Raw genomic sequence first — 14,295 nt, 5'->3', positions numbered from 1 at the left:
AATCAACCAAATTTTTACCAGAAAAGGGGGGAACCGGGCCCCTGAAAAACCTTTTAAATCCGCCTCTGAAGACATAATTCAAGCAAAGAAAATTTCCCTTTTTTCTAATTATTTGCTATAATAGGCATAGTAAGAATTGTAGCTATATTTGATAATAGTGTACTCGAAATATTCCGGGATAATAGCCTGCTTGACAGAAAGAAATTGATTATTTAAATTTGGAAATTGGAAAAAATAAGGTTTCTCATTTATCCTTATTCACTATCATAAACGTGACTTCGAATAAAAGAGATACGATAAAAGAGAGGCGAAAGATACCGAAGGGACATTTAAACTCATAACTCGAAAATAAATTGGCATCACAATCGCTACAAATGAAAAAAGACAAACAACAGTACTCAAAACACAGCATGAAAAACTATACATGAAGAAAGACTGATAATAGTTCATCGTAGGTTAATCTTACATAATGCCATGATTTAGTTCTTAAATTACTACCGTATATATACATTTGTTGCATCCTATTTTATGTTCAGATTTTGAGAAGAGCATTTGAAAATGAAGCCAATCAGTTTGGCCGTAGTCGTTTACTGTTGACAGCCGCAGTAGCAGCCGGTGAAGAAACAGTTAATTCAGCCTATGACATTCCGGCTATATCTCAGTAAGTTCTTACATAAGTAGGTAGTATGATAAATCATGAAAGTAAAGAAAGAGTTTTTCCCCCTATCGTTTCAAAGTAAAGTTTATTTCCTTGATAATGTTTATATAATCTGGACACCTGTTGAAGTCAATTTAATGTTATACACATGTCATACACATGTCATAACAGATATAGTCGGCTGACATTGCTATTTTACAATTTTGCACAAAATAAATTTGAACCAAAACTTTTTTTCTAAAAAGCGATTTAACACACATTAGTATTTATATACTTCTAGCACTTGAATGTTTAGTTTTAAGCGTTTCTGATAATGGTAGATTAAAAAAAATATTTTTATCTGTATTTAATACGCCTAGCAGTGCCATATCTATTTGGATAAAACCTCTGTTCATATTTAAATATAATGACAAGATGGCAAAATAATAATACTAATCTTAAATATTGTCGTTGACCATTTTACGAGATTGATTTCTCGCTTGAGCCGGAACGGCGAAAGTGAGAAAAGCAACCGAGTTGAGATGACCAATGATAATGTTTATCGCCATTTTACCTTTGACGACGTTGTTAATTTCATTTAGCACTTTACTGTGCTGAGAAAGGAAATTTTCAGTCAGTAAGGAAAATTTCGTAAAATATAGATAAATGCAGTTATTGCACTAAATGCAAGCATTTGAAGTCCTCATGTTTACATGTGAATAATGATATCTGAAAGAATAATGTTTTATGAACATCTAAATAAGGTTTGGATCCATTAAAACGTTTAATCCCGCTGCAAATGTTTGCACCTGTCCTTAGTCAGGAATCTGATGTACATGCAGTAGTTGTCGTTTGTTTATGTTATTTATACGTGGTTCTCGTTTTTTTTTTTAATTTTATATAGATTAGACCGTTGAATTTCTCGTTTGAATGGTTTTACACGAGTAAATTTGGGGCCCTTTATAGCTGGTTGTTTAATGTGAGCCAAGGCTCCGTGTTGAAGGCCGTTGTCATATGGTATTTTGAACCCCCTAAAAAGTGAACCCGGGGTCAAAATACCATGCGGTAAAATGACCATACCGCATGGTATTTTGACCCCGGGGTCATTTTTCACATATGGTATTTTGAACCCCCCTGCGGTATATTGAACCCCCCTGTTTTTGATAGATAGTATTGCAGATAATCTAATTTATAATTTATTGGCTATCATTTTTTTAAATTTGTGGTTTTAAGTAGGGGGTTCAATATACCGCAGGGGGGTCAAAATACCATGGCTAAGTAAAATTTTCAAAATATCTTTTCCAGAATATTAAATACATACAAACTACTTATTGGAGTATTACAACTATGTTAAGGAGTTAGAATAGCTTGAATTTTTGAAATTCAAGGTCTATAGTAGGGGGTTCAATATACCGCAGGGGGGTCAAAATACCATGGCTAAGTAAAATTTTCAAAATATCTTTTCCAGTATATTAAATACATACAAACTACTTATTGGAGTAATACAACTATGTTAAGGATTTAGAATAGCTTGAATTTTTTAAATTCAAGGTCTTTAGTAGGGGGTTCAATATACCGCAGGGGGGTCAAAATACCATGGCTAAGTAAAATTTTCAAAATATCTTTTCCAGTTTATTTAATACATACAAACTACTTATTGGAGTAATATAACTATGTTAAGGAGTTAGAATAGCTTCAATTTTTGAAATTGAAGGTCTATAGTAGGGGGTTCAATATACCGCAGGGGGTCAAAATACCATGGCTAAGTAAAATTTTACAAATATCTTTTCCAGTATATTAAATACATACAAACTACTTATTGGAGTATTATAACTATCTTAAGGAGTTAGAATAGCTTCAATTTTTGAAATTCAAGGTCTATAGTAGGGGGTTCAATATACTGCAGGGGGGTCAAAATACCATGGCTAAGTAAAATTTTCAAAATATCTTTTCCAATTTATTTAATACATACAAACTACTTATTGAAGTATTATAACTATGTTAAGGAGTTAGAATAGCTTGAATTTTTGAAATTCAAGGTCTATAGTAGGGGGTTCAATATACCGCAGGGGGGTCAAAATACCATGGCTAAGTAAAATTTTCAAAATATCTTTTCCAGCATTTTTAACTCATACAAACCACTTATTGGAGTATTATAACTATGTTAAGGAGTTAGAATAGCTTGAATTTTTGAAATTGAAGGTCTATAGTAGGGGGTTCAATATACCGCAGGGGGGTCAAAATACCATGGCTAAGTAAAATTTTCAAAATATCTTTTCCAGAATATTAAATACATACAAACTACTTATTGGAGTATTACAACTATGTTAAGGAGTTAGAATAGCTTGAATTTTTGAAATTCAAGGTCTATAGTAGGGGGTTCAATATACCGCAGGGGGGTCAAAATACCATGGCTAAGTAAAATTTTCAAAATATCTTTTCCAGTATATTAAATACATACAAACTACTTATTGGAGTAATACAACTATGCTAAGGATTTAGAATAGCTTGAATTTTTTAAATTCAAGGTCTTTAGTAGGGGGTTCAATATACCGCAGGGGGGTCAAAATACCATGGCTAAGTAAAATTTTCAAAATATCTTTTCCAGTTTATTTAATACATACAAACTACTTATTGGAGTAATATAACTATGTTAAGGAGTTAGAATAGCTTCAATTTTTGAAATTGAAGGTCTATAGTAGGGGGTTCAATATACCGCAGGGGGGTCAAAATACCATGGCTAAGTAAAATTTTACAAATATCTTTTCCAGTATATTAAATACATACAAACTACTTATTGGAGTATTATAACTATCTTAAGGAGTTAGAATAGCTTCAATTTTTGAAATTCAAGGTCTATAGTAGGGGGTTCAATATACTGCAGGGGGGTCAAAATACCATGGCTAAGTAAAATTTTCAAAATATCTTTTCCAATTTATTTAATACATACAAACTACTTATTGAAGTATTATAACTATGTTAAGGAGTTAGAATAGCTTGAATTTTTGAAATTCAAGGTCTATAGTAGGGGGTTCAATATACCGCAGGGGGGTCAAAATACCATGGCTAAGTAAAATTTTCAAAATATCTTTTCCAGTATATTAAATACATACAAACTACTTACTGGAGTAATATAACTATGTTAAGGATTTAGAATAGCTTGAATTTTTGAAATTCAAGGTCTTTAGTAGGGGGTTCAATATACTGCAGGGGGTTCAAAATACCATAGCTAAGTAAAATTTTCAAAATATCTTTTCCAGTATATTAAATACATACAAACTACTTATTGGAGTATTATAACTATGGTAAGGAGTTAGAATAGGTTGAATTTTTGAAATTCAAGGTCTATAGTAGGGGGTTCAATATACCGCAGGGGGGTCAAAATACCATGGCTAAGTAAAATTTTCAAAATATCTTTTCCAGTATATTAAATACATACAAACTACTTACTGGAGTAATATAACTATGTTAAGGAGTTAGAATAGCTTGAATTTTTGAAATTCAAGGTCTATAGTAGGGGGTTCAATATACCGCAGGGGGGTCAAAATACCATGGCTAAGTAAAATATTCAAAATATCTTTTCCAGTATATTAAATACATACAAACTACTTATTTGAGTATTATAACTATGTGAAGGAGTTAGAACCTTGAATTTTTGAAATTCAAGGTCTATAGTAGGGGGAAATTTTACTTTGCCATGGTATTTGGACCCCCCTGCGGTATATTGAACCCCCTACTCTAGGCCTTTAATTTCAGAAATTCTGGCAATTTGAACTTTTTTATGTAGTTAGAATACACCAATAAGTAGTTTGTATGTATTAAACTTGCTGGAAAAGATATTTTAAAAATTTTACTTTGCCATGGTATTTTGACCCCCCCCCTTGCGGTATATTGAACCCCCTACTCAAGGCCTTTAATTTCAGAAATTCTGGCAATTCAAACTCTTTTATGTAGTTAGAATACACAAATAAGTAGTTTGTTAGTATTTAACTTGCTAGAAAAGATATTTTGAAAATTTTACTTTGCCATGGTATTTTGACCCCCTGCAATATATTGAACCCCTTACTCTAGACAATTCAAATAGTTCTGGCAATTAAAACTCTTATATGTAGTTAATATACACCAACAAGTAGTTTGTTTGTATTAAACTTGATGGAAAAGATATTTTGAAAATTTTACTTTGCCATGGTATTTTGACCCCCCTGCGGTATATTGAAACCCCTACTCTTGGCCCTTAATTTCAGAAATTCAGGCAATTCTAACTCTTTTATGTAGTTAGAATACACCAATAAGTAGTTTGTATGTATCAAATTGGCTGGAAAAGTTATTTTGAAAATTTTACTTTGCCATGGTATTTTGACCCCCCTGCAGTATATTGAACCCCCTACTCCAGGCCCTTAATTTCAAAAATTCTGGCAATTCTAACTGTTTTATGTAGTTAGAATACACCAATAAGTAGTTTGTATGTATTAAACTTGTTTGAAAAGATATTTTTAAAATTTTACTTTGCCATGGTATTTTGACCCCCTGCGATATATTGAACCCCTTACTATAGCCAATTCAAAAAAATCTGGCAATTTTAGCTCTTATATGTAGTTCATTTACACACACAAGTAGTTTGTATGTATTAACTTTGATGGAAAAGATATTTTGAAAATTTTACTTTGCCATGGTATTTTGACCCCCCTGCGGTATATTGAACCCCTCACTCTAGACCTTTAATTTAAAAAGTTCTGGCATTTCTAACTTTTTAATGTAGTTAGAATACACAAATAAGCAGTTTGTATGTATTAAACTTGCTGGAAAAGTTATTTTGAAAATTTTACTTTGCCATGGTATTTTGACCCCTCTGCGGTATATTGAACCCCCTACTCAAGGCCTTTAATTTCAGAAATTCTGGCAATTCAAACTCTTTTACAAAGCGTAAATAATGTTGATATATTCATACATGAGTTAAAACAAAGAATGAAAGATACCTTTATTGCTGATGCTAATGCTTTTTTTAATAATTCATCAAAATGTATACTTTATAGATATATATATATGACACAGATATACTGCAATTTTATTTAGATAGACCTGTTAATGAAATATATAAACCTTTTATATGTAAATATCGTATATCCGCCCATAGCCTCAATATAGAAACAGGCAGATATTACAATGTAGATAGAGAAAATAGATTATGTACTAAGTGCAATAACAATATTGTAGAAGATGAATATCATGTTGTTCTAGAATGTAATAGATATAGTGATGTAAGAAAACTATACATTAAGAAATATTATTGGCAATATCCATCCACTTTTAAACTTATAAAGTTGTTATCAGTTCACAATGTGAAAGAACTTAATAATTTAGGTAAATTTTTGTTTAATATTGAAAAAATTCGTAATATGTAGTTGTATTAATTATTTATCATATGAATTTATTTTCATTCTCCGCCATACATGTATTGTGTATAATTATTGTATTTATATTTCACTGATTCAAAATATTGTAAAATTGTATATTCTATAAGCTGTATTGCTTCTGAATAAAGTATTATTATTATGTAGTTAGAATACACAAATAAGTAGTTTGTATGTATTTAACTTGCTAGAAAAGATATTTTGAAAATTTTACTTTCCCATGGTATTTTGACCCCCTGCGATATATTAAACCCCTTACTCAAGACAATTCAAAAAAATCTGGCAATTTTAGCTCTTATATGTAGTTAATATACACACACAAGTAGTTTGTATGTATTAACTTTGATGGAAAAGATATTTTGAAAATTTTACTTTGCCATGGTATTTTGACCCCCTGCGGTATATTGAACCCCCTACTCAAGGCCTTTAATTTCAGAAATTCTGGCAATTCAAACTCTTTTATGTAGTTAGAATACACAAATAAGTAGTTTGTATGTATTTAACTTGCTAGAAAAGATATTTTGAAAATTTTACTTTGCCATGGTATTTTGACCCCCTGCGATATATTGAACCCCTTACTCTAGACAATTCAAAAAAATCTGGCAATTTTAGCTCTTTTATGTAGTTAATATACACACACAAGTAGTTTGTATGTATTAACTTTGATGGAAAAGATATTTTGAAAATTTTACTTTGCCATGGTATTTTGACCCCCCTGCGGTATATTGAACCCCTCACTCTAGACTTTTAATTTAAAAAGTTCTGGCATTTCTAACTTTTTAATGTAGTTAGAATACACAAATAAGCAGTTTGTATGTATTAAACTTGCTGGAAAAGTTATTTTGAAAATTTTACTTTGCCATGGTATTTTGACCCCCTGCGGTATATTGAACCCCCTACTCAAGGCCTTTAATTTCAGAAATTCTGGCAATTTAAACTCTTTTATGTAGTTAGAATACACAAATAAGTAGTTTCTATGTATTAAAATTGTTGGAAAAGATATTTTGAAAATTTTACTTTGCCATGGTATTTTGACCCCCCTGCGGTATATTGAACCCCTTACTATAGACAATTCAAAAAAATCTGGCAATTTTAGCCCCTATTTGTAGTTAATATACACACACAAGTAGTTTGTATGTATTAACTTTGATGGAAAAGATATTTTGAAAATTTTACTTTGCCATGGTATTTTGACCCTCCTGCGGTATATTGAACCCCCTACTCTAGGCCTTTAATTTCAGAAATTCTGGCAATTCGAACTCTTTTATGTAGTTCGAATACACAAATAAGTAGTTTGTATGTATTTAACTTCCAGGAAAAGATATTTTTTTTAATTTTACTTTGCCATGGTATTTTGACCCCCTCCCCCTTTTTTTACCATGGAAAATCAAAACTACCCTTATATATATATATATATACATATGTTATAATTACAAATAATTAAAGCATTCAAGCTACATATGGTCTAGTTATAATGTGTCAATAAGTATTTTGAATGACATTTTGTTGGTAAAGACTTCAGAGCACTTATACCAAGCAAAGATATTTCTTTTAATTGAGCATGGAAAATGTACCTCCCCTTCTTGTATGAATGATTTTTTAATCTATGATAAGCTTTAGAATAATGTAAAATGTTCTAATATTCATCTAGGATGAAAAAAACAGGGAGGTTCAATTTACCATGGGGGTTCAATTTTCCATACAGGGGGGGTTCAATTTACCATAGCGGTATTTTGACCCCGGGGTCAATTTACCATGGGGTTCAAAATACCATATGACAGGGTACATTGACCGATAATGGTTTACTTTTTCAAAATTGTTATTTGGATGGAGAGTTGTCTCATTGGGACTCACACCACATCTTCCTATATCTATCCAAATAATGTTCTATGATAAAGATTTATACCAAATAAATATTTTCGCTCTTCAAGGGACATATATATATATATGTTTTAACCCCACTAAAATGTTTTCATTTGTAAAGGGAGCTTGACTTCATCAACTTGATGGCATATGATTTACATGGAAGCTGGGAAAATTTTCTTGGTCATAACAGTCCACTGTATGCACGAAGTGACGAGTCAACAGAACAAAAAACATTGAATCAGGTACGAATATCATTATAGCTGTTTATCAGAATAATCCTCAAATGAAATAGATTAAATACCGACCGTTAGTTTATAATTTTATATTTATTTGCCTTTCTATCTTCTTTTTCATCTGGACGACTTTTTCGCACATAACAAAATTGCTGCATCACATTGACTGATATGTATGTTTCAAGTCAAACAACCTTCTTCTGCACACTAAACATTTGTAGTTGGCACGAATGCTTTACCAAGAACATTAAGGTATTTTTGTTTCATTGAAAAGTGCCTGTGTTTTACACTCTAGACAATTTAACCAGATAGACTGTGACAGTCTTTTGTAGACGAAACGCCCGTCTGGCGTACGAAATTTTAAGCCTGGTATCTTTGGTGGTTTTTTTTTTAACACTGCATATTGGTTTGTCTTTATCTTTTGGCAAATACAATACTATCATGCGACGTAAAATGCACATCTGTAATTTATACTTCTTTTTTCTTCTGAAGAGCCGTCTTTTCTTAGTCCATCATATCATGCAGTCATACTACCTGTGGTTACTGTATTACATATTGTGATGAGGTTCAAAGGTTCCAACTCGTTCTATACTTTTGGGTTGTTGTTTTGTTTTATGTTTTACCAAGTCGCCGTGACGGTATCCTGGTGAACTTGAAATCAAGGATACTGTTAATGAACATCAGAAAACTTAGATTTATGTATTTTTGTTTTTGTTTTTCAAACCACCGTTCTGAAATAATATAATAATATATTGTCAATCAGACGTTTGCTATTTCAAAATATATTTAACCGATGCTTTCAATAAGAAGGTTCACGTTACACGTACATGCGTTGAACGCAATCCCGAATTGGCTATCATTACAGCATCTCAACTATTTTTTTACGATTTTAAATTTATCATATATAAAATTTCCATAGTATCATTTTAATGAACCTTTTAAGGACTATGCCATAAACCTTTGGCTGAATGGTGGCACCCCAAAGGAGAAACTAATTCTTGGTTTGGGATTGTATGGAAGGTCGTTTAAGATGGGTTCGTCTTCACATGCTTTAGGAAGTCCAGCATCTGGAGGCGGTGCAGCAGGCAGATATACCCGAGAGGCGGGATTTCTGTCATTTTATGAGGTAAGTTCAATAATGAATAAGGCACGACATAGGCAATATAAACATATTACATATATGATTTTCCGATGTGCAGTTACATGCAAAATTTCCTAAAATTAAGTTAGATGATTCATCTTTGTATCGGAAGTTTTAATCTCGAAACATATTACTAGAAAAGACAATCGTTAGTCATTCTTTATTATATAGGAGTTACTTATAGCATTTATGATTTTTTTTTTCAAGCGTCACTAATAATTCATTTGAAGACGAAAAGTACAAAATTGTTATTCTATGATGAGGATGGAAAGTTTAATCTATAATTATCTTTTTTGAACAATTTAAAGGTGTGCCATAATCTAGCAAACGGATGGAGTAGAGTATGGAATGATGAACAGAAAGTACCATACGCCTACAAGGGTGACCAGTGGGTTGGATATGACGATCTGCAGAGTATAACAGTCAAGGTAGGCTAAGTTTGTAAATTATCATGTGAGTTTCATGTAAAATTCACGTGAGCTAATTTTGTCTGTAAACGAGGAATCGGATTTAACGTCCCAATTCCGATCGGACATGGTTATTTATACATTTGGAAAAAACTAGCGATCACCCAATGTGGATGAGTCGTACCTTCCGACGATAAGAAGTAGGACTGGGATAATTGTATAAAAGAGGGGCGAAAAATATTTTATAACAAAAGTATATACTAACATTGTAAAAGACTTTTAGAAATTCCCTTTCTCTATTACTGGATCGATATAATTGGCTTTATATATAGCTCAGCGATTTAATTATTTGAGGAAGTAAAATAGGTAAATTATGTTTTAAACTTAATTTATATGTTCAATCGAATAATTAAATTTCATCGAATTTGACTGTCGATGTTTAGACGTTCATGTGTGTAGGATCATTATGAGTCATTACAAAACTGATTTGTGAGGATTCCAGGACTTACAGAGGATTGATCAATTTATTGAGGAAATGTGACCACAACTGTCATATTATGTCCTACATTTGGCATGGAGCATGCATTGCAACTTACTGATTGGCACATACTACCTCTTTCGCTGCTGTTGCATAGTCTTGAGTTGTAGGAGTGCCAGTATAAACGTATTTGAATTTGTAGGTATATTTTCTGCTTTAAGTTGCATTTATGATATTGACTACCTAGTTTGATGTATTAAAGCTTTTGATTTTGCCATTTAATTCGAGAATTTCCGCCTTAAATTTTTCTCGGAATTTGGTATTTTTGTGATATTACCATTTCTTTAAACATAGTTTAGAAATCTGCCAGTTGATAATGATAGTACAAATTGAACAGATAGAACAAAATAAGGAGTGTTAATAGAGAAGATGAACCGTTACAATTCAATTATAACTAACTTTAACCCTTTGCCGGACAGTAATATCTTCAGATTGAAGAATTGAAATGTGAAACAGTTGTTATCATGTACTTTTTAGCTCACCTGGCCCGAAGGGCCAAGTGAGCTTTTCCCATCACTTGGCGTCCGGCGTCCGTCGTCGTCGTCGTCGTCCGTCGTCCGTCGTCGTCCGTCGTCGTCCGTCGTCGTTAACTTTTACAAAAATCTTCTCCTCTGAAACTACTGGGCCAAATTAAACCAAACTTGGCCACAATCATCATTGGGGTATCTAGTTTAAAAAATGTGTGGCGTGACCCGGCCAACCAACCAAGATGGCCGCCATGGCTAAAAATAGAACATAGGGGTAAAATGCAGTTTTTGGCTTATAACTCAAAAACCAAAGCATTTAGAGCAAATCTGATGTGGGGTAAAATTGTTTATCAGGTCAAGATCTATCTGCCCTCAAATTTTCAGATGAATCCGACAACCCGTTATTGGGTTGCTGCCCCTGAACTGGTAATTTTGGGGAATTTTTGCTGTTTTTGGCTATTATCTTGAATATTATTATAGATAGAGATAAACTGTAAACAGCAATAATGTTCAGCAAAGTAAGATTTACAAATAAGTCAACATGACCAAAATGGTCAGTTGACCCCTTTAGGAGTTATTGACCTTTATAGTCAATTTTTAACCATTTTTCGTAAATCTTAATAATCTTTTACAAAAATCTTCTCCTCTGAAACTACTGGGCCAAATTAATCCAAACTTGGCCACAATCATCTTTGGGGTATCTAGTTCAAAAAATGTGTGGCGTGACCCGGTCAACCAACCAAGATGGCCACCATGGCTAAAAATAGAACATAGGGGTAAAATGCAGTTTTTGGCTTATAACTCAAAAACCAAAGCATTTAGAGCAAATCTGACATGCAGTAAAAGTGTTTATCAGGTCAAGATCTACCTGTCCTAAAATTTTCAGATGAATCGGACAACCTGTTGTTGGGTTGCTGCCCCTGAATTGGTAATTTTAAGGAAATTTTGCTGTTTTTGGTTATTATCTTGAATATTATTATAGATAGAGATAAACGGTAAACAGCAATAATGTTCAGCAAAGTAAGATTTACGAATAAGTCAGCATGATCAAAATGGTCAGTTGACCCCTGAAGGAGTTAATGCCCTTTATAGTCAATTTTTAACCATTTTTTCGTAAATCTTAGTAATCTTTTACAAAAATCTTCTTCTCTGAAACTACTGGGCCAAATTAAACTAAGCTTTGCCACAATCATCATTGGGGTAATTTGTTTTAAAAATGTGTGGCGTGACCTGGCCAATCAACCAAAATGGCTGCCACGGCTAATAATAGAACATAGGGGTAAAATGCAGTTTTTGGCTTATAACTCAAAAACCGAAGCATTAAGAGAAAATCTGACAGGGTTTAATTGTTTATCAGGTCAAGATCTATCTGCCCTGATGTTTTCACATGGATCGGACAACCCGTTGTTAGGTTACTGTCCTGAATTGGTAATTTTAAGGAAATTTTGCCGTTTTTTGTTATTATCTTGAATATTATTATAGATAGAGATAAACTGTAACAGCAATAACGTTCAGCAAAATAAGATCTACAAATAAGTTTACATGACCAAAATAGTCAATTGACCCCTTAAGGAGTTATTGCCCTTTATAGTTAATTTTTAACATTTTTCATAAATTTTTGTAAATTTGTAGAAAATATTTTCCACTGTAATTACTGGGCCAAGTTCTTTATAGACAGAGATATTTGTAGCAACAAGAATGTTCAGTAAAGTAAGATCTACAAACACATCACTATCACCAAAACACAATTATGTCATGAATTTATCCATGTCCATTGTTTAATATGCACAAGACCAAGGTGAGCGACACATGCTCTTTAGAGCCTCTAGTTTTATTATATGATTACAGGCAGAATATGTAAAAAATAAAAAACTTGGAGGTTCTATGGTATGGGCAATGGATTTAGATGATTTTACCAACTCATGCGGATTCGGCATTAATCCCCTTATGTCTAAACTCAAGAAACTTCTACCTACTGATTCTGTAGCTCCAACAGGAAATCCTCAAACACAAGCACCATCTTCGTCTAAACCAACTGAGTCACCTTCTACTGCTAAACCAACTGAGTCACCTTCTACTGCTAAACCAACTAAGGCAATATCTACGATTCAGCCAACACAGTCACCAAACACTGTCGGACCAGATGCTAACAGTTATAAACGAGTGTGTTACCATACAAACTGGGCCCAGTATAGAACAGCACCATACAAGTTCTTCCCAGCCGACATCGATCCTTCCCTGTGCACTCATATTATCTACTCTTTTGGGAAAGTTGTAGGCAATACCATACAACCTTATGAATGGAATGATAAATCTACAGACTGGTCGGTTGGTAAGTTTTTTTTATTTTGCACGCATTTTACGTAAATAACGTATTTAATGCACAGAAGGCGTAGCTTTGAACTGGATTAAATATGTTTAATAGTTAAGCGTGGCTAAGATGTCAGAATATGGCTATTTTCGAAGTTTTCTAGTCATATAGATCTTTATGTGCTTAGGACATCCACATTCTTTGCTTTCCTCTGGGTTTGAAATTTCCGAATGATGAAAAGTGCCGTAGATATGTTGAACGCACGGAATGAATGAAGTGTTATTTTAACCACAGTTTTCGGCAGTAGGAATTCAAGCTTATTATCAATATTGGTGTTTAATCTTGAAAACATAAGAAAGTTTAAATGATAATAGGTTTGGAGACATTAAACATAGCATAGATGAACAAATTGTACATAAATAAAACATATTTCAAAGATTGTTTTCAAGTTTTGTCTTTTTTGTAGAATTTGCTTGAAAAGAAAAAAGGACATGATTAAATTATTTCTTTTATTTACTGGATATATTAGATGATAGATTTAATTAATGAAGTAATTTGACTTCCAAAAGTCTATTGGTTGGTAAGCTTGCGTTTTTATGATAAGGTAATTGAAATTGGTTCAACAATTCATTCCTTTAAATCATTAAATTAGAAACCGCATAGGTGACTTTATCTAAGATGTAGATGTGGTTCCCATTTGACCGATTGCAGGATACTGAACATATGATAATGGGAGTTTTACACGACCTTGACTGGCTATACAACATATTACATAGGTTTGTTCAACTGTGTATGCACTCTGAAAATTCCTTGCAAATTTGAGTAGCCTGGATAGAAGGTGTCATATTTGGACAGAAAGATATGTTTACTTGTTAGTAACAACTATGTTGTCTTTTAAAACGTCGTCATAGAAAGAGTAGTGTTAATGGCATCCATACCCAACACCAGCATAGGGTGGAATACATATTAAGTTCAGTAAGTCGATATCAAAAATGCAAAATATTAACAATTTAATTCTCATCAGGTAAATATGAAGAGACCGCCAACCTGAAGATGAAGAATCCCGACTTGAAGATATTACTAGCTATTGGAGGATGGACTCATGGATCGGCACCGTTTACAGCCCTAGTAGACAATACCCAAGATATGGAAACATTTGCGGCTAATGCCATTAAATACCTGAGGAATATTAACTTTGATGGCCTTGACCTTGATTGGGAGTACCCAGCAAACAGAGGAAGTCCTCCTGAAGATAAACATAGATTTACACAGCTTTGCAAGGTA

General features: G+C 32.8%; 1 protein-coding gene across 4 annotated transcripts in view; it reads left to right on the top strand.

Moving 5' to 3' along the window:
- LOC143046140 (putative chitinase 10) overlaps positions 1-14,295 on the top strand; it is a 76,013-nt gene that overhangs the window by 35,533 nt on the left and 26,185 nt on the right. For all 4 annotated transcript variants that reach the window (XM_076219151.1, XM_076219152.1, XM_076219150.1 and 1 more), the window contains exons 5-10: positions 537-661; positions 8,033-8,156; positions 9,091-9,273; positions 9,597-9,716; positions 12,549-13,032; positions 14,036-14,292. In XM_076219151.1, coding sequence (XP_076075266.1) covers positions 537-661; positions 8,033-8,156; positions 9,091-9,273; positions 9,597-9,716; positions 12,549-13,032; positions 14,036-14,292 — 1,293 coding nt within the window. The remainder of the gene's footprint in view (positions 1-536; positions 662-8,032; positions 8,157-9,090; positions 9,274-9,596; positions 9,717-12,548; positions 13,033-14,035; positions 14,293-14,295) is intronic.

Source organism: Mytilus galloprovincialis, chromosome 9, assembly GCF_965363235.1.
Source record: "Mytilus galloprovincialis chromosome 9, xbMytGall1.hap1.1, whole genome shotgun sequence".
Classification (NCBI taxonomy): domain Eukaryota; kingdom Metazoa; phylum Mollusca; class Bivalvia; order Mytilida; family Mytilidae; genus Mytilus; species Mytilus galloprovincialis.
The sequence above is the reverse complement of the archived record's forward strand: the minus strand, read 5'-3'. Positions and strand labels throughout refer to the sequence as shown.